Source organism: Mixophyes fleayi, chromosome 3 (genome assembly GCF_038048845.1).
Source record: "Mixophyes fleayi isolate aMixFle1 chromosome 3, aMixFle1.hap1, whole genome shotgun sequence".
NCBI classification, from domain to species: domain Eukaryota; kingdom Metazoa; phylum Chordata; class Amphibia; order Anura; family Limnodynastidae; genus Mixophyes; species Mixophyes fleayi.
In genome coordinates, this window is record NC_134404.1 from 333058033 (window position 1) to 333082327 (window position 24295).

The 24295-nt window shown below is 52.2% G+C and overlaps 1 protein-coding gene across 1 annotated transcript in view; it reads left to right on the top strand.

Moving 5' to 3' along the window:
* Positions 1-24295, top strand: part of IARS2 (isoleucyl-tRNA synthetase 2, mitochondrial) — a 67778-nt gene that overhangs the window by 31228 nt on the left and 12255 nt on the right. Inside the window, exon 15 of the mRNA XM_075204272.1 lies at positions 21779-21887. Coding sequence (XP_075060373.1) covers positions 21779-21887 — 109 coding nt within the window. The remainder of the gene's footprint in view (positions 1-21778; positions 21888-24295) is intronic.

The window sequence follows — 24295 nt, forward strand, 5'->3', positions numbered from 1 at the left end:
TAACACACACACACACACACACACACACACACACACACACACACACACACACACACACACACACACACACACACACAGAGAGACTAGGATCAATTTGATAGCAGCCAATTAACCTACTAGTATGTTTCTGGAGTGTTTGAGGAAACCGGAGCACCCGGAGGAAACCCACGCAAACACGGGGAGAGCATACAAACTCCACACAGATAAGGCCATGGTTGGGAATTGAACTCATGACCCCAGTGCTGTGAGGCAGAAGTGCTAATCGCTGAGCCACTGTGCTGCCCAATGGACCTTTATAATAACTAAGGTAGAGTCATTGGGCCAAACACCTACGTTTCCATATAGTCTGTCAGACGATACAGTGTGTTCAAAGGTATCTCATACCAGTAAAAGGTTCATAATACAATGGTCACTAGTACCGGAGTACTGAGCCTAACACTACTTGTTTCAGACAAGAGTAAGACCCACCAGGCACTGGTAGAGACTAAAATAACCACCCTGGTTCTGGGATCTGCCTGGTGGTCCAGGAGGTAGATCTAACAGAAGACTAGCAGAAAAGACTAGCCAAAGTCAGGGATTGGAGGTAGGATATTCAAGGTCCGGATTGGAGCGAGGAGAATGGACAAGGTCACTAGGAGATGTCAAGGGTTGGAGACCACAGGGTGATCCCGTAGATTAGAGGCGTCCTCACAGCCAACGCTCGGTTCTTGTGCCTTGTTCAGTCCAGGAGTGCTGACAACACGTTGAATAATCTGGTGGCAACTACAAAAACGGTGGGTAACAGTTGCAGAGACATAAGATGTCATCTCGCGCTCGTGAGCAATGAACGCTTCACGCCAGCCATAGTATGGCGGTGTGAAGGGGAGGGGCCGTGCGTGCTTACCCACGTCAGATACTGTTACACTGAGATGGCGGCATTACAGCAAGACTTTCTAGGACATATATAGGATGGCTGTAGAGTATAGTTTAGGCCATACTCATGACATCATAGACCAATCATGTTAGATGCAATTAGTCCTCTGTAATTCTGCCGTAAATTAATTACATTGTAACATATTCAGTATATGCAGCAAACCGTATTGACCTAACTCCTGCTGCTAATAGGAACCTTCCCCAGAACTGTTTATGTGGATTCTCAGAAACGTCTTCATGACAAACTAAATGTAACTAACGAGGGCAAGACCATTGCCCTAGAGGTAGAGACTAAAATAACCAGACTGGCTCAGGGAACAGAGAGGTGTAACCTTTTCTTCAAAAATGTACATCTAATTTGTTGGAACATGATTGAATTGACTGAGTAGACAAACTTGTGTGCCATTCTGCCTTGCACACTATGCTATCAATGTAGGTGTGATCATCATCATCATCATTTATTTATATAGTGCCAGCAAATTCCGTAGCGTTTTACAATTGGGATGTGTTCATGCTGCCATTTATATAATTGTCCCTCATCGCTCATGTTTGCAAAACTGCCACTAAGCACAAAGGTGAACACAGCCTTGGGGTGAGCCAGAAACACCTTACTTTTTTTATTACTTATTTATTTTCACGTAAATTATAAAGAATTGTGCAAGATAAATGGGAATGCACTAATTCTGTAATACTCGGTGTCTGATTCAGTCCTAATCACTTTATACAGGGGTAAATGAAGATTAATATACTCAGGATTGCAGGTAATTGCACAAATGCTTAGTGTGTTCATAACTGGCTTTCAGACAGTGATCTATAGATTTATGGTACAGGGCCTGTAAAAAGTGTTTTTATCAAACAGATGCAAAGGGCAACGTAATACTCAGCTGAAATATCATATCGTGACCTTGTTATTGTAGCTCAGGTTGTGACTGTGTTATTCTTGATCAGGATAAAGACATTCTGGGAATGTCTAAGGGGGAGATTAAATTTGGATGGACGCGCATTAGCTCGATGTCCGTCTGCGCACAGTGAGAGCCTATTACAGTGAGGAATCTGCGGTAATATTCCTGCGGAGAAACATCCCTGCGTAGTGCTATGGCGGATGGTTTCGGAGGCTCCCCGCGGCACCTTGATCTGAAATGAATCTCCCCCTTAGAATTTGGATGGTTGAGGGAATTTTATCCTTGATCTGCTGATACAAGTTCCCCAAAAAGCTTAGAAAGGAAGTATCACAGTTTCCTCCGAAATGTTCTTGAGATTCTGGACACCTCATGTGTCCAACATTAGAGATCTTTAAGGGTCATTGGTCCATCTTCATTAAGTATGCTGTGAACAGACATTGTGACTATAGGGATCAATGATTTACGTGCATTAGTCATATGAGCAGTTTTCCATGACATAAATCATAATACGGATGAACCATGAGAAGTCTTCCAATTTTTGGCACTTTTATAGTCTATGAGGGATATTCTATAAAATAGGAGTGGTGCAAATCTTGTATGTAGGATTGTCCTTCTTGATTCTCTGTACTCTGTGATATTATATTGCCTTTTCCTCCTCCTCTTATGTTAATGAGTAAAAAATGGGTCGGGTTTAATTAACACCACAATAAAAAAAAATGTAGTTATTTATTTTTTATGACGGACTATACAAATGTAATCACTCCTCTGCTTGTGAAGCTGGTTGTGTTAAGGTTTAATCATTTTGCACTAGTAATAAACGGACATAAAATCCCTTTAGCAGGAATGTTTGAGCAAGATTATGTCCACATACATACCCCCCAACACCTCCCCACATACATACCCCCCGAGACCTCCCCACATACATACCCCCCAAGACCTCCCCACATACATACCCCCCGAGACCTCCCCACATACATACCCCCCGAGACCTCCCCACATACATACCCCCCGAGACCTCTCCACATACATACCCCCCAACACCTCCCCACATACATACCCCCCGAGACCTCCCCACATACATACCCCCCGAGACCTCCCCACATACATACCCCCCGAGACCTCCCCACATACATACCCCCCGAGACCTCCCCACATACATACCCCCCCGAGACCTCACCACATACATACCTCCCCACATACATACCCCCCGATACCTCCCTACATACATACCTCCCCACATACATACCCCCCGATACCTCCCTACATACATACCTCACCACATACATACCCCCCGAGACCTCCCCACATACATACCTCCCTACATACATACCTCACCACATACATACCCCCCGAGACCTCCCCACATACATACCTCCCCACATACATACCCCCCGAGACCTCCCCACATACATACCCCCCCAACACCTCCCCACATACATACCCCCCGAGACCTCCCCACATACATACCCCCCGAGACCTCCCCACATACATACCCCCCGAGACCTCACCACATACATACCTCCCCACATACATACCCCCCGATACCTCCCTACATACATACCTCCCCACATACATACCCCCCGATACCTCCCTACATACATACCTCACCACATACATACCCCCCGAGACCTCCCCACATACATACCTCCCCACATACATACCCCCCGATACCTCCCTACATACATACCTCACCACATACATACCCCCCGAGACCTCCCTACATACATACCCCCGAGACCTCCCCACATACATACCCCCCGAGACCTCCCCACATACATACCCCCCGAGACCTCCCCACATACATACCCCCCGAGACCTCCCCACATACATACCCCCCGAGACCTCCCTACATACATACCCCCCGAGACCTCCCCACATACATACCCCCCGAGACCTCCCTACATACATACCCCCCGAGACCTCCCTACATACATACCCCCCGAGACCTCCCTACATACATACCCCCCGAGACCTCCCCACATACATACCCCCCGAGACCTCCCCACATACATACCCCCCGAGACCTCCCTACATACATACCCCCCGAGACCTCCCCACATACATACCCCCCGAGACCTCCCCACATACATACCCCCCGAGACCTCCCCACATACATACCCCCCGAGACCTCCCCACATACATACCCCCCGAGACCTCCCCACATACATACCCCCCCGAGACCTCACCACATACATACCTCCCCACATACATACCCCCCGATACCTCCCTACATACATACCTCCCCACATACATACCCCCCGATACCTCCCTACATACATACCTCACCACATACATACCCCCCGAGACCTCCCCACATACATACCTCCCTACATACATACCTCACCACATACATACCCCCCGAGACCTCCCCACATACATACCTCCCCACATACATACCCCCCGAGACCTCCCCACATACATACCCCCCCAACACCTCCCCACATACATACCCCCCGAGACCTCCCCACATACATACCCCCCGAGACCTCCCCACATACATACCCCCCGAGACCTCACCACATACATACCTCCCCACATACATACCCCCCGATACCTCCCTACATACATACCTCCCCACATACATACCCCCCGATACCTCCCTACATACATACCTCACCACATACATACCCCCCGAGACCTCCCCACATACATACCTCCCCACATACATACCCCCCGATACCTCCCTACATACATACCTCACCACATACATACCCCCCGAGACCTCCCTACATACATACCCCCCGAGACCTCCCTACATACATACCCCCCGAGACCTCCCCACATACATACCCCCCGAGACCTCCCCACATACATACCCCCCGAGACCTCCCCACATACATACCCCCCGAGACCTCCCCACATACATACCCCCCGAGACCTCCCCACATACATACCCCCCGAGACCTCCCCACATACATACCCCCCGAGACCTCCCTACATACATACCCCCCGAGACCTCCCTACATACATACCCCCCGAGACCTCCCTACATACATACCCCCCGAGACCTCCCCACATACATACCCCCCAACACCTCCCCACATACATACCCCCCAACACCTCCCCACATACATACCCCCCGAGACCTCCCTACATACATACCCCCCAACACCTCCCCACATACATACCCCCCGAGACCTCCCCACATACATACCCCCCGAGACCTCCCCACATACATACCCCCCGAGACCTCCCCACATACATACCCCCCCGAGACCTCACCACATACATACCTCCCCACATACATACCCCCCGATACCTCCCTACATACATACCTCCCCACATACATACCCCCCGATACCTCCCTACATACATACCTCACCACATACATACCCCCCGAGACCTCCCCACATACATACCTCCCTACATACATACCTCACCACATACATACCCCCCGAGACCTCCCCACATACATACCTCCCCACATACATACCCCCCGAGACCTCCCCACATACATACCCCCCCAACACCTCCCCACATACATACCCCCCGAGACCTCCCCACATACATACCCCCCGAGACCTCACCACATACATACCTCCCCACATACATACCCCCCGATACCTCCCTACATACATACCTCCCCACATACATACCCCCCGATACCTCCCTACATACATACCTCACCACATACATACCCCCCGAGACCTCCCCACATACATACCTCCCCACATACATACCCCCCGATACCTCCCTACATACATACCTCACCACATACATACCCCCCGAGACCTCCCTACATACATACCCCCCGAGACCTCCCCACATACATACCCCCCGAGACCTCCCCACATACATACCCCCCGAGACCTCCCCACATACATACCCCCCGAGACCTCCCCACATACATACCCCCCGAGACCTCCCTACATACATACCCCCCGAGACCTCCCTACATACATACCCCCCGAGACCTCCCCACATACATACCCCCCAACACCTCCCCACATACATACCCCCCAACACCTCCCCACATACATACCCCCCGAGACCTCCCCACATACATACCCCCCGAGACCTCCCCACATACATACCCCCCGAGACCTCCCCACATACATACCCCCCGAGACCTCCCCACATACATACCCCCCCGAGACCTCACCACATACATACCTCCCCACATACATACCCCCCGATACCTCCCTACATACATACCTCCCCACATACATACCCCCCGATACCTCCCTACATACATACCTCACCACATACATACCCCCCGAGACCTCCCCACATACATACCTCCCTACATACATACCTCACCACATACATACCCCCCGAGACCTCCCCACATACATACCTCCCCACATACATACCCCCCGAGACCTCCCCACATAAATACCCCCCCAACACCTCCCCACATACATACCCCCCGAGACCTCCCCACATACATACCCCCCGAGACCTCACCACATACATACCTCCCCACATACATACCCCCCGATACCTCCCTACATACATACCTCCCCACATACATACCCCCCGATACCTCCCTACATACATACCTCACCACATACATACCCCCCGAGACCTCCCCACATACATACCTCCCCACATACATACCCCCCGATACCTCCCTACATACATACCTCACCACATACATACCCCCCGAGACCTCCCTACATACATACCCCCCGAGACCTCCCCACATACATACCCCCCGAGACCTCCCCACATACATACCCCCCGAGACCTCCCCACATACATACCCCCCGAGACCTCCCTACATACATACCCCCCGAGACCTCCCTACATACATACCCCCCGAGACCTCCCCACATACATACCTCCCGAGACCTCCCCACATACATACCCCCCGAGACCTCCCCACATACATACCCCCCGAGACCTCCCCACATACATACCCCCCGAGACCTCCCCACATACATACCCCCCCGAGACCTCCCCACATACATACCCCCCGAGACCTCACCACATACATACCCATCGAGACCTCACCACATACATACCCCCCGAGACCTCCCCACATACATACCCCCCGAGACCTCCCCACATACATACCCCCCGAGACCTCCCCACATACATACCTCCCCACATACATACCCCCCGAGACCTCCCCACATACATACCCCCCCAACACCTCCCCACATACATACCCCCCGAGACCTCCCCACATACATACCCCCCGAGACCTCACCACATACATACCTCCCCACATACATACCCCCCGATACCTCCCTACATACATACCTCCCCACATACATACCCCCCGATACCTCCCTACATACATACCTCACCACATACATACCCCCCGAGACCTCCCCACATACATACCTCCCCACATACATACCCCCCGATACCTCCCTACATACATACCTCACCACATACATACCCCCCGAGACCTCCCTACATACATACCCCCCGAGACCTCCCCACATACATACCCCCCGAGACCTCCCCACATACATACCCCCCGAGACCTCCCCACATACATACCCCCCGAGACCTCCCTACATACATACCCCCCGAGACCTCCCTACATACATACCCCCCGAGACCTCCCCACATACATACCTCCCGAGACCTCCCCACATACATACCCCCCGAGACCTCCCCACATACATACCCCCCGAGACCTCCCCACATACATACCCCCCGAGACCTCCCCACATACATACCCCCCCGAGACCTCCCCACATACATACCCCCCGAGACCTCACCACATACATACCCATCGAGACCTCACCACATACATACCCCCCGAGACCTCCCCACATACATACCCCCCGAGACCTCCCCACATACATACCCCCCGAGACCTCCCCACATACATACCCCCCGACACCTCCCCACATACATACCCCCCGAGACCTCCCCACATACATACCCCCGAGACCTCACCACATACATACCCCCGACATCTCCACATACATACCCCCCGAGACCTCACCACATACATACCCCCCGAGACCTCCCCACATACATACCCCCCGAGACCTCCCCACATACATACCCCCCGAGACCTCCCCACATACATACCCCCCGAGACCTCCCCACATACATATCCCCCGACACCTCCCCACATACATACCCCCCGACACCTCCCCACATACATACCCCCCGACACCTCCCCACATACATACCCCCCGACACCTCCCCACATACATACCCCCCGACACCTCCCCACATACATACCCCCCGACACCTCCCCACATACATACCCCCCGACACCTCCCCACATACATACCCCCCGACACCTCCCCACATACATACCCCCCGACACCTCCCCACATACATACCCCCCGACACCTCCCCACATACATACCCCCGACACCTCCCCACATACATACCCCCCGACACCTCCCCACATACATACCCCCCGAGACCTCCCACATACTTCCCCCCCGAGACCTCCCACATACATACCCCCCGAGACCTCACCACATACATACCCCCCGAGACCTCACCACATACATACCCCCGACATCTCCACATACATACCCCCCGAGACCTCACCACATACATACCCCCCGAGACCTCACCACATACATACCCCCCGAGACCTCACCACATACATACCCCCCGAGACCTCCCCACATACATACCCCCCGAGACCTCCCCACATACATACCCCCCGAGACCTCCCTACATACATACCCCCCGAGACCTCCCTACATACATACCCCCCGAGACCTCCCCACATACATACCTCCCGAGACCTCCCCACATACATACCTCCCGAGACCTCCCCACATACATACCCCCCGAGACCTCCCCACATACATACCCCCCGAGACCTCCCCACATACATACCCCCCCGAGACCTCCCCACATACATACCCCCCCGAGACCTCCCCACATACATACCCCCCGAGACCTCACCACATACATACCCATCGAGACCTCACCACATACATACCCCCCGAGACCTCCCCACATACATACCCCCCGAGACCTCCCCACATACATACCCCCCGAGACCTCCCCACATACATACCCCCCGACACCTCCCCACATACATACCCCCCGAGACCTCCCCACATACATACCCCCGAGACCTCACCACATACATACCCCCGACATCTCCACATACATACCCCCCGAGACCTCACCACATACATACCCCCCGAGACCTCCCCACATACATACCCCCCGAGACCTCCCCACATACATATCCCCCGACACCTCCCCACATACATACCCCCCGACACCTCCCCACATACATACCCCCCGACACCTCCCCACATACATACCCCCCGACACCTCCCCACATACATACCCCCCGACACCTCCCCACATACATACCCCCCGACACCTCACCACATACATACCCCCCGACACCTCCCCACATACATACCCCCCGACACCTCCCCACATACATACCCCCGACACCTCCCCACATACATACCCCCCGACACCTCCCCACATACATACCCCCCGAGACCTCCCACATACTTCCCCCCCGAGACCTCCCACATACATACCCCCCGAGACCTCCCACATACATACCCCCCGAGACCTCACCACATACATACCCCCCGAGACCTCACCACATACATACCCCCGACATCTCCACATACATACCCCCCGAGACCTCACCACATACATACCCCCCGAGACCTCACCACATACATACCCCCCGAGACCTCACCACATACATACCCCCCGAGACCTCACCACATACATACCCCCCGAGACCTCCCCACATACATACCCCCCGAGACCTCACCACATACATACCCCCCGACACCTCACCACATACATACCCCCCGACACCTCACCACATACATACCCCCCGACACCTCACCACATACATTCCCCCCGACACCTCCCCACATACATACCCCCCGAGACCTCACCACATACATACCCCCCGAGACCTCACCACATACATACCCCCCGAGACCTCACCACATACATACCCCCCGAGACCTCACCACATACATACCCCCTGAGACCTCACCACATACATACCTCCCCACATACATACTTGCACCCCGAGACCTCCCCACATACATACCTCCCCCGAGACCTCCCCACATACATACCTCCCCGAGACCTCCCCACATACATACCTCCCCCGAGACCTCCCCACATACTTACCTCCCCCGAGACCTCCCCACATACATACCTCCCCCGAGACCTCCCCACATACATACCTCCCCCGAGACCTCCCCACATACATACCTCCCCCGAGACCTCCCCACATACATACCTCCCCCGAGACCTCTCCACATACATACCTCCCCCGAGACCTCTCCACATACATACCTCCCCCGAGACCTCCCCACATACATACCTCCCCCGAGACCTCCCCACATACATACCTCCCCCGAGACCTCCCCACATACATACCTCCCCCGAGACCTCCCCACATACATACCTCCCCCGAGACCTCCCCACATACATACCTCCCCCGAGACCTCCCCCCATACATACCTCCCCCGAGACCTCCCCACATACATACCTCCTCCGAAACCTCCCCACATACATACCTCCCCCGAGACCTCCCCACATACATACCTCCCCACATACATACCTCCCCCGAGACCTCCCCACATACATACCTCCCCACATACATACTTGCCCCCCGAGACCTCCCCACATACATACTTGCCCCCCGAGACCTCACCACATACATACCCCCCGAGACCTCACCACATACATACCCCCGACATCTCCACATACATACCCCCCCGAGACCTCACCACATACATACCCCCCGAGACCTCACCACATACATACCCCCCGAGACCTCCCCACATACATACCCCCCGAGACCTCACCACATACATACCCCCCGACACCTCACCACATACATACCCCCCGACACCTCCCCACATACATTCCCCCCGACACCTCCCCACATACATACCCCCCGAGACCTCACCACATACATACCCCCCGAGACCTCACCACATACATACCCCCTGAGACCTCACCACATACATACCTCCCCACATACATACTTGCCCCCCGAGACCTCCCCACATACATACCTCCCCCGAGACCTCCCCACATACATACCTCCCCACATACATACCTCCCCCGAGACCTCCCCACATACTTACCTCCCCCGAGACCTCCCCACATACATACCTCCCCACATACATACCCCCCCCCCCCCGAGACCTCACCACATACATGCCCCCCGACACCTCACCACATACATACCCCCCGAGACCTCACCACATACATACCTCCCCCCCAGACCTCCCCACATACATACCTCCCCGAGACCTCCCCACATACATACCCCCCCGAGATCTCCCCACATACATACCTCCCCCGAGACCTCCCCACATACATACTTGCCCCCCGAGACCTCCCCACATACATACCTCCCCACATACATACCCCCCCCCCCCCCGAGACCTCACCACATACATGCCCCCCGACACCTCACCACATACATACCCCCCGAGACCTCACCACATACATACCTCCCCCCGAGACCTCACCACATACATACCTCCCCCCCCGAGACCTCCCCACATACATACCTCCCCCGAGACCTCCCCACATACATACCTCCCCCGAGATCTCCCCACATACATACCTCCCCCGAGACTTCCCCACATACATACCTCCCCCGAGACCTCCCCACATACTTACCTCCCCCGAGACCTCCCCACATACATACCTCCCCCGAGACCTCCCCACATACATACCTCCCCCGAGACCTCCCCACATACATACCTCCCCCGAGACCTCTCCACATACATACCTCCCCCGAGACCTCCCCACATACATACCTCCCCCGAGACCTCCCCACATACATACCTCCCCCGAGACCTCCCCACATACATACCTCCCCCGAGACCTCCCCACATACATACCTCCCCCGAGACCTCCCCACATACATACCTCCCCCGAGACCTCCCCACATACATACCTCCCCCGAGACCTCCCCACATACATACCTCCCCCGAGACCTCCCCACATACATACCTCCCCACATACATACCTCCCCCGAGACCTCCCCACATACATACCTCCCCACATACATACCTCCCCGAGACCTCCCCACATACATACTTGCCCCCCGAGACCTCCCCACATACATACTTGCCCCCCGAGACCTCCCCACATACATACCTCACCACATACATACCCCCCGAGACCTCACCACATACATACCTCCCCCCGAGACCTCACCACATACATACCTCCCCCCCGAGACCTCCCCACATACATACCTCCCCGAGACCTCCCCACATACATACCCCCCGAGATCTCCCCACATACATACCTCCCCCGAGACCTCCCCACATACATACTTGCCCCCCGAGACCTCCCCACATACATACCCCCCCCCCCCGAGACCTCACCACATACATGCCCCCCGACACCTCACCACATACATACCCCCCGAGACCTCACCACATACATACCTCCCCCCGAGACCTCCCCACATACATACCTCCCCGAGACCTCCCCACATACATACCTCCCCGAGACCTCCCCACATACATACCTCCCCCGAGATCTCCCCACATACATACCTCCCCCGAGACTTCCCCACATACATACCTCCCCCGAGACCTCCCCACATACTTACCTCCCCCGAGACCTCTCCACATACATACCTTCCTGAGACCTCCCCACATACATACCCATCGAGACCTCACCACATACATACCCCCCGAGACCTCCCCACATACATACCCCCCGAGACCTCCCCACATACATACCCCCCGAGACCTCCCCACATACATACCCCCCGACACCTCCCCACATACATACCCCCCGACACCTCCCCACATACATACCCCCCGAGACCTCCCCACATACATACCCCCCGAGACCTCTCCACATACATACCCCCCGACACCTCCCCACATACATACCCCCCCGACACCTCCCCACATACATACCTCCCCGAGACCTCCCCACATACATACCTCCCCACATACTTACCTCCCCCGAGACCTCCCCACATACATACCTCCCCCGAGACCTCCCCACATACTTACCTCCCCCGAGACCTCCCCACATACATACCTCCCCCGAGACCTCCCCACATACATACCTCCCCCGAGACCTCCCCACATACATACCTCCCCCGAGACCTCCCCACATACATACCCCCCGAGACCTCCCCACATACATACCTCCCCCGAGACCTCCCCACATACATACCTCCCCCGAGACCTCCCCACATACATACCCCCCGAGACCTCCCCACATACATACCCCCCGAGACCTCACCACATACATACCCCCCGAGACCTTCCCACATACATACCCCCCCGAGACCTCCCCACATACATACCCCCCGAGACCTCACCACATACATACCCCCCCGACCTCACCACATACATACCCCCGACATCTCCACATACATACCCCCCGAGACCTCCCCACATACATACCCCCCGAGACCTCACCACATACATACCCCCCGAGACCTCACCACATACATACCCCCCGAGACCTCCCCACATACATACCCCCCGAGACCTCCCCACATACATACCCCCGAGACCTCCCCACATACATACCCCCCGAGACCTCCCCACATACATACCCCCCGAGACCTCCCCACATACATACCCCCCGAGACCTCCCCACATACATACCCCCCGAGACCTCCCCACATACATACCCCCCGAGACCTCCCCACATACATACCCCCCGAGACCTCCCCACATACATACCCCCCGACACCTCCCCACATACATACCCCCCGAGACCTCCCCACATACATACCCCCCGAGACCTCCCCACATACATACCCCTCGAGACCTCACCACATACATACCCCCCGAGACCTCACCACATACATACCCCCCGAGACCTCACCACATACATACCCCCCGAGACCTCACCACATACATACCCCCCGAGACCTCACCACATACATACCCCCCGAGACCTCCCCACATACATACCTCCCCCGAGACCTCACCACATACATACCCCCCGAGACCTCACCACATACATACCTCCCCGAGACCTCACCACAACAGTACTCCCCCGAGACCTCACCACATAACATACCCCCCGAGACCTCCCCACATACATACCCCCGAGACCTTCCCCACGATACATACCCCCCGAGACCTCCCCACATACATACCCCCGAGACCCTCTCCCCCCACATACATACCTTCCCCCCGAGACCTTCCCCACATACATACCTCCCCCGAGACTTCCCCACATACATACCTCCCCCGAGACCTCCCCACAATACATACCCCCGAGACCTCCCCACATACATACCTCCCCCGAGACCTCCCCACATACATACCTCCCCGAGACCCTCCCCACATACATACCTCCCCGAGACCTCCCCACATACATACCTCCCCCGAGACCTCCCCAACATACATACCTCCCCCGAGACCTCACCCACATACAGACCTCCCCCGAGACCTCCCCACATACATACCTCCCGAGACCTCACCACATACTTACCTCCCCCGAGACCTCCCCACATACATACCTCCCCCGAGACCTCACCACATACATACCTCCCCCGAGACCTCCCCCACATACATACCCCCCGAGACCTCACCACATACATACCTCCCCCGAGACCTCACCCCACATACATACCTCCCCCGAGACCTTCCCCACATACATACCTCCCCCGAGACCTCACCACATACATACCTCCCCGAGACCTCACCACATACATACCCCCGAGACCTCCCCACATCATACCTCCCCCGAGACCTCCCCACATACATACCTCCCCGAGACCTCCCCCACATACATACCTCCCCCGAGACCTCCCCACATACATACCTCCCCCGAGACCTCCCCACATACATACCTCCCCCGAGACCTCCCCACATACATACCCCCCGAGACCTCACCACATACATACCCCCGACATCTCCACATACATACCTCCCCCGAGACCTCACCACATACATACCCCCCGAGACCTCACCACATACATACCCCCGACATCTCCACATACATACCCCCCGAGACCTCCCCACACACATACCCCCCGAGACCTCCCCACATACATACCCCCGAGACCTCCCCACATACATACCTCCCCGAGACTTCCCCACATACATACCTCCCGAGACCTCCCCACATACATACCTCCCCGAGACCTCCCACTACATACCTCCCCCGAGATCTCCCCACATACATACTCCCCCGAGACCTCCCCCACATACATACCTCCCCCGAGACCTCCCCACATACATACCTCCCCGAGACTTCCCCACATACATACCTCCCCGAGACCTCCCCACATACCATACCTCCCCGAGACCTCCCCACATAACATACCTCCCCCGAGATCTCCCCCACATACATACCTCCCCCGAGACCTCCCACATACATACCTCCCCCGAGACCTCCCACATACATACCTTCCCCGAGACCTCACCACATACATACCCCCCGAGACCTCCCCACATACATACCCCCGAGACCTCACCACATACATACCCCCGACATCTCCACATACATACCACCCCCGACATCTCCACATACATAACCTCCCCCGAGACCTCACCACATACATACCCCCCGAGACCTCACCACATACATACCCCCGACATCTCCACATACATACCCCCCGAGACCTCCCCACATACATACCCCGAGACCTCACCACATACATACCCCCCGAGACTTTACCACATACATACCCCCCGAGACCTCCCCACATACATACCTCCCCCGAGACTTCCCCACATACATACCTCCCCGAGACCTCCCCACATACATACCCCGAGACCTCCCCACATACATACCTCCCCGAGACCTCCCACATACATACCTCCCCCGAGGACCTCCCCACATACATACCCTCCCCCGAGACCCTCCCCACATACATACCTCCCCCGAGACCTCCCCACATACTTACCTCCCCCGAGACCTCCCCACATACTTACCTCCCCCGAGACCTCCCCACATACATACCTCCCCCGAGACCTCCCCACATACATACCTCCCCCGAGACCTCCCCACATACATACCTCCCCCGAGACCTCCCCACATACTTACCTCCCCGAGACCTCCCCACATACATACCTCCCCCGAGACCTCCCCACATACTTACCTCCCCCGACACCTCCCCACATACATACCTCCCCACATACATACATACCTCCCCACATACATACCTCCCCCGAGACCTCCCCACATACTTACCTCCCCCGAGAACCTCCCCCACATACATACCTCCCCCGAGACCTCCCCACATACATACCTCCCCACATACATACCTCCCCGAGACCTCCCCACATACATACCTCCCCACATACATACCTCCCCCGAGACCTCCCCACATACATACCTCCCCCGAGACCTCCCCACATACATACCTCCCCCGAGACCTCCCCACATACATACTCCCCCGAGACCTCCCCACATACATACCTCCCCACATACATACTTGCCCCCCGAGACCTCCCACATACATACCTTCCCCGAGACCTCCCACATACATACCTCCCCCGAGACCTCCCCACATACATACCTCCCCACATACATACCTCCCGAGACCTCCCCACATACATACTCCCCCACCCCCCCCCCGAGACCTCCCCACAGTACATACTTCCCCCCCCCCCCCCCCCCCCCGAGACCTCCCCACATACATACCCCCTGAGACCTCCCCACATACATACCGCTCAGACCTCCCCACATACATACCCCCCCCGAGACCTCCCCACATACATACCGCTCAGACCTCCCCACATACATACCTCCCCCGAGACCTCCCCACATACTTACCTCCCCCGAGACCTCCCCACATACATACCTCCCCCGAGACCTCCCCACATACTTACCTCCCCCGACACCTCCCCACATACATACCTCCCCACATACATACATACCTCCCCACATACATACCTCCCCCGAGACCTCCCCACATACATACCTCCCCACATACTTACCTCCCCCGAGACCTCCCCACATACATACCTCCCCCGAGACCTCCCCACATACATACTTGCCCCCCGAGACCTCCCCACATACATACCTCCCCACATACATACCTCCCCGAGACCTCCCCACATACATACCTCCCCACATACATACCTCCCCCCGAGACCTCCCCACATACATACCTCCCCCGAGACCTCCCCACTTACATACCTCCCCCGAGACCTCCCCACATACATACCTCCCCCGAGACCTCCCCCACATACATACCTCCCCCGAGACCTCCCCACATACATACCTCCCCCGAGACCTCCCCACATACATACCTCCCCCGAGACCTCCCCACATACATACCTCCCCCGAGACCTCCCCACATACATACCTCCCCACATACATACCTCCCGAGACCTCCCCACAGTACATACCTCCCCACATACATACCCCCTGAGACCTCCCCACATACATACCGCTCAGACCTCCCCACATACATCCCCCCTGAGACCTCCCCACATACATACCGCTCAGACCTCCCCACATACATACCGCTCAGGACCTTCCCCACATACATACCCCCCCCCCCGAGACCTCCCCACATACATACCGCTCAGATCTCCCCACATACATACCGCTCAGACCTCCCCACATACATACCGCTCAGACCTCCCCCGCATACATACCGCTCAGACCTCCCCACATACATACCGCTCAGACCTCCCCACATACATACCCCCCCCCCCGAGACCTCCCCACATACATACCGCTCAGACCTCCCCACATACATACCGCTCAGGACCTCCCCACATACATACCGCTCAGACCTCCCCATATACATACCGCTCAGACCTCCCCACATACATATCGCTGAGGCCTCCCCACTTACATACCGCTCAGGCCCTCCCCACATACATACCGCTCAGACCTTCCCATCATACATACCCCCCCCCCCCCGAGACCTCCCCACATACATACCTCCCCCGAGACCTCCCCACATACATACCGCTCAGACCTTCCCACATACATACCCCCCCGAGACCTTCCCACATACATACCCCCACCCGAGACCTCCCCACATACATACCGCTCAGGCCTCCCCACATACATACCGCTCAGACCTTCCCACATACATACCCCCCCCGAGACCTCCCCACATACATACCGCTCAGACCTCCCCACATGTCCACTAGCGAAAATAAATACCCTTTAGTCCTGAGACCTAAGCTTATCTGTTGTCATATAAAAGGGAAAATAAATCTGCTTGAGATATAAAAATGACTGAAGATCCTGTCATGTCCTGCTGCAATGGAGCTTACGTTCTAAATTCCCTACCACACACACAAACATATTAAGGTCCATTTTATTAAGGTCCATTTTTTTTATTTTTATCAGAAGCCAATTAATCTACCAGTCTGTGTTCGAACTGTGAGAGGAGACCGGAGCCCCTATATAAACCCCACTCAAACATGGGAAGAACATACAGAGTCCACACAGATAGAGCCCTGGTCGGAATCGAACTCATGACCTCTGTACTGTGAGACAGGATTTTAGTCACAGTTGCATTCCCTTACTCACTATAATTAGGATTTTGAAAGATGAGGTTCTATAGATTTGCCAAGTTTGAGGAGATTCTCACCTTGTAGACTTGAGCAAACAAGGTTATGAGAGAGAGAGAGAGAGAGAGAGAGGCCCAACATGAACTGTGACCCAAACCGGTGAGCGCCTTTCTGCTAATCAATACACAATGTAATAATGTAGGATATGTTTCCATGGAGTTTAAGACCACTCTCTATAGCCGGTGATTGTATCATTAAAGACTCGGAAACTGTTAGATAATATCTCCACTGGATATCATATCCAGTCCCCGCTGGTGACTCTGCTAAGTACTTGTATTGCTGGCAGATTGTTTTTTTAAGCAAACATTATGTTGTTTGCTTAATTTTTAACAGGGCAATTGGTGCTTTACAACATCCATATCTGCTTACATGTTAATGCTGACCCACCGAGTTAGAGGAAACGCCATTTAGATTACGCTTGATCACATTTCCTCTTCTCTGATCTTCTTTTATGTCACCTACGCCCCTGTCTTTAACTACAGGTGAAACCCCTTCTGCAGATTTAGTCCTATGGCAGCCATGCTGGGACATTATTATTATTATTATTATTATTATTATTATTACTAATTTTTATTTATAGGGCGCCACAAAGTATCCGTAGCGCCGTACAAGGACAAACAATGGCACAGTACAAGGTGAAACAGCACAGTACAAGTAACAGTAAGCACTATAACTCTGGGGGCTCAGGCACAGCATGAAAGAGAGGGAGGGAGGGGAAAAGTGAGTACAGGCAGGTAACTATGGCCCAAGAGGGTGGGCACAGATGACAGGTTGAGAGGGGAGCGGAGAGAAGCGAGAGGAGACAGAGGGTAGAGGGACTGAGAGGAGGTGAGCTGAGTAGCTGGAGAGCGCAGTTAAAAGTGATGGAAACAGAAGGTAGGAGAGCCCTGCTCAAAGGAGCGAACAATCTAAAGGGAGGGGAAGACAGACAGACACATAGATGAGACGGAGAGACGGGAGAAACTGAGACTTAGTCGAGGAAGGGGGAGAACGGAAGAAGGGATGAGAAAGAGGGGTAGCCGACCGGTGGGAGTTTAGGCATGAGACTGGAAGGCTTTAAGGAAAAGGTGGGTTTTTAATGTTCGTTTGAAAGAGGACAGATTAGGGGAAGTTCTGATGGAGCGGCGGAGCTTGTTCCAATGGAGGGGAGCGGCGCGGGAGAAGTCTTGGATACGTGCGTGAGAGGAGGTAATCAGAGGGGAAGAGAGGCGACAATCGTTGGACGATCGCAGTGAGCGGGAGGGAGTGTGAATAGAGATAAGGTTAGAGATGTAGGGAGCAGTGGAGTTGGCGAGCGCCTTGTAAGTCAGAGTGAGGAGCTTGAAAAGGATTCTGTAGGGGAAGGGGAGCCAGTGAAGGGCTTGGTAGAGTGGGGATACAGAGGTGGAACGGCGAGAGAGGAAAATAAGCCTAGCAGCGGCGTTAAGTACAGATCTAAGGGGAGCGAGATGAGAGAGGGGGACATGTAGTTCCACAGCAGCTGGAAAGCCACATTTGTTAAATGTTGTTCTTCAAAGCATGAATTGGAAGAAATACATTTTGTTCTAAGGATAGGACCAATGTACATTCAGGGAGCTTATAGCCTGTGTGGCCAGCCCTGTAGGGTCTAGTTGTTGTTGTGATTGATAGACACATTCTCCTATCTTTGTATAGAGGCCGTACCTTTGTATAGGGTCCATACCTTATTCATAGTGGGTCTGTTCCTCAGGGCTCCTGAGATACAGATCTGTAGCTTGTAAATCAAATCAATTGTTCTGCCATTTGTGGTATCGGCAGCATTATTCAGACCCGTGATAGTTATGGAGGGGTGTTAAGCTTATAATTAAGAAGTTTCACAGTTACGTAGTCTATGTGGAACACATATAATAATATTATTACTGGGAAGAGCTATATGGTCTGTGTGGAACACATATAATAATATTATTACTGGGAAGAGCTATATGGTCTGTGTGGAACACATAAAATATAATTATTACTGGGAAGAGCTATATGGTCCTGTGTGGAACACATATAATAATATTATTACTGGGAAGAGCTAAATGGTCTGTGTGGAACACATATAATATTATTATTACTGGGAAGAGCTAAATGGTCTGTGTGGAACACATATAATATAATTATTACTGGGAAGCGCTATATGGTCTATGTGGAACACATATAATATAATTATTACTGGGAAGCGCTATATGGTCTGTGTGGAACACATATAATAATATTATTACTGGGAAGAGCTAAATGGTCTGTGTGGAACACATATAATAATATTATTACTGGGAGAGCTAAATGGTCTGTGTGGAACACATATAATATTATTATTACTGGGAAGAGCTATATGGTCTGTGTGGAACACATATAATAATATTATTACTGGGAAGAGCTAAATGGTCTGTGTGGAACACATATAATATTATTATTACTGGGAAGAGCTAAATGGTCTATGTGGAACACATATAATAAAATTATTACTGGGAAGCGCTATATGGTCTGTGTGGAACACATATAATAATATTATTACTGGGAAGAGCTAAATGGTCTATGTGGAACACATATAATATAATTATTACTGGGAAGCGCTATATGGTCTGTGTGGAACACATATAATAATATTATTACTGGGAAGAGCTAAATGGTCTATGTGGAACACATATAATATTATTATTACTGGGAAGAGCTATATGGTCTGTGTGGAACACATATAATAATATTATTACTGGGAAGAGCTAAATGGTCTGTGTGGAACACATATAATATTATTATTACTGGGAAGCGCTATATGGTCTATGTGGAACACATATAATAATATTATTACTGGGAAGAGCTAAATGGTCTGTGTGGAACACATATAATATAATTATTACTGGAAGAGCTAAATGGTCTATGTGGAACACATATAATATAATTATTACTGGGAAGAGCTAAATGGTCTGTGTGGAACACATATAATATTATTATACTGGGAAGAGCTATATGGTCTGTGTGGAACACATATAATAATATTATTACTGGGAAGAGCTAAATGGTCTGTGTGGAACACATATAATATTATTATTACTGGGAAGAGCTAAATGGTCTATGTGGAACACATATAATATAATTATTACTGGGAAGCGCTATATGGTCTGTGTGGAACACATATAATAATATTATTACTGGGAAGAGCTATATGGTCTGTGTGGAACACATATAATATTATTATTACTGGGAAGAGCTAAATGGTCTATGTGGAACACATATAATATTATTATTACTGGGAAGAGCTATATGGTCTGTGTGGAACACATATAATAATATTATTACTGGAAGAGCTAAATGGTCTGTGTGGAACACATATAATATAATTATTACTGGGAAGAGCTTACATGGTCTATGTGGAACTTATGTAATATTACTAGGAACAGCTACATGGTTTATATGAACACCTATTATAGAGCTGTTATTATAATCAGGAGATACACAGTAAGTGCCTCATGCCTCCTACATGAGAACGTCACGCTGTGTGTATAATATTAATAATACCTCTATGTGCCGCAGATGGGGATCAGAGAGCCGACGTGTACATGGAAGGGAAGGACCAGCTCGGAGGTTGGTTTCAGTCCTCCCTACTCACCAGTGTAGCTACCAGGAATAAGGCACCGTACAGGTAAGTACCTTATTGCAATGTAGTTTATTGTCCTATACGTAGAACAGGTAAATAATTAGCGCTGTCTATAGTGTCCTGTACACGGACAGGATCCGTCTCTTCAGTCTACTGAATGGTGATCTCTGCACGCGGGCGATCTGCTGCTCGGCCCTAGCGTCTTGCAGTGGGATCACGTCATGTACGTGCTGCCTGCAGATGACCGCACGCGACGCTCTGCCATCATTCCTGGGCATGGCGAATAACTGTGTGCCAGTATTGAGCTAATACACCAACATTAGTATCTATGCGGGTAGCTTAAGTAAGGTAAATTCATGTAAATAAGCAACTATACATATTCTGTAAATGTTTGATCACATAAATACAGAGTGTAAGGGTTAATCAGTCACTGTCTGGTATCTAAGTTTAGTTTTCCCATCATTCCTTTCACTCCGATGAACAACTATCAGCTCCTGTGCAAACAAACGACATTATCAATCTGCGTTTCTGCTGTCTGACCTTTACGCTTTGGTCTGTCCTACAATAAAAGTCTGACAGAAACCAGGTCCAAGGTTTGGGGTGTTATAATGACGTTGATTACCAAGATGCCCCTTTACTGCTAGACAAGAACAGCTGAAATCTGTCTCACTAGTAAACCTTGGTGACTGACACAGCAGTGTTTGTCATGCTGAGAACCAGTATGGGAGTGTAATGTAATTCATGAATTGTCTTCTTATTGAGCAGTGTAGTGAAGGGGGGGGAACTGTACCCTGCACTTTACTGCTTTCTCGCAGACTGTTGTGGACGTGTAGGATGGGTTGAGAAAGTACTTGTAACGTGGAAGCAGCCATTTTATTGGCTGAATTTGTATTAATGAGAAGGCAGCCAATCTATAATGCAAAAGGATTTGGGAGTGCTCCTAGACAGTAGTCTTAGCAATAGTGCTCAATGTCAAGCAGCAGCTGCAAGGGCAAATAAAGTATTGGCATGCATAAAAAGGGGCATAGATGCAAGGGAAGACAATGTCATTTTGCCACTGTATAAATCGTTGCTAAGACCTCATCTTGAATATGCAGTACAGTTCTGGGCACCACTCTATAAAAAAGATAATTTGGAACTAGAAAGGGTCACTAAGTTATGAGGAGAGGTTAGCCAGTTTAGGCATGTTTACTTTAGAAAAGAGGCGTCTAAGAGGAGATATGATTACTATGTACAAATACATTAAGGGTCAATACAGAGAACTTTCATGGGAACTTTTTACCCCAAGGACCATACACAGGACACGCGGTCACCCCCTAAGGTTAGAGGAGAGGAAATTTCACAACCAGCAAAGGAAGGGGTTCTTTACAGTAAGGGCCGTCAAGATATGGAATTACCTGCCAGGGAAGGTTGTGATGGCAGATTCAATAGATATGTTTAAGAAAGGGTTAGACAATTTTTTAGCGGAAAAGTGTATCCAGGGATACGACCGTTAATTAAAATGAAGGATAGTAGTGGATATAGGGTAAAAATAGGACTGCAATATTGAGTCTGGGGGGATTTTCACAATTGAAACAGATTGGCGGTTGCTTACTCTGGGTCAATTTCAAATATAAGTGCAGGATCGCAGGAGATCCAAAATAGGTTGAACTTGATGGACTGGTGTCTTATTTTCAACCTCATCAACTATGTTACTATGTAACTATTTCATTTGGAAGCGGTAACATCACTTAGCCAGTCACACTGGTGAATTAATAGGCTGCGCTGACATTTCGAGGTCCCAGCGCCAATAGCGATCTTGCTGAGATCTTGGAAGGTTTACATCTCGCAGAGGAACAGCAGGAGTGGCCGACATAGGGCTCGACTCGCCTGCTGGAGGATTGGGCCCTGTGTTGCAATTTGCATATTTGGGATAATATTATGTAGGTCCCCCTTGGGCCGCCACAACAGCTCCGCTGGAACTCCACAAGACCCCTCTGAAGGTGTCCTGTGGTATCTGGCAACTAGACGCTAGCAGCAGATCCTTTGAGTCCACTTGCGAGGTGAGGTCTCCATGGCTTGGACTTGTTTTTCCAGCACATCCCACAGATGTTTGATCGGATTGAGATCTGGGGAATTTGGAAGCCAAGGCATCACCTTGGACTCTCTGACAGAGCCGTAACCAGAGATTTTAGTGCCCTGGGCGAGAGAGACCACTGACTTCCCCTCTCCTAATTTTGGTGGGAGTAGATGCTGCCTACCACGGGGCGCGCTGCTGGAAGAGAAATAGTCAAACAACTGTGGGGTGGGTGGTATGCCTAGCCTTGTTCATGTGCTAGACCCTGTAAATCCCTCTCCTACCTGTTCTTGTAGTTTGACTACCTGCTGCTGCTGTTAGTGTCTTCACCTCACTTGCTGATTGGCTGGACCCCGTTAGTAAAAATTTAGTTATTATTTACCACGAGGAAAGCAAA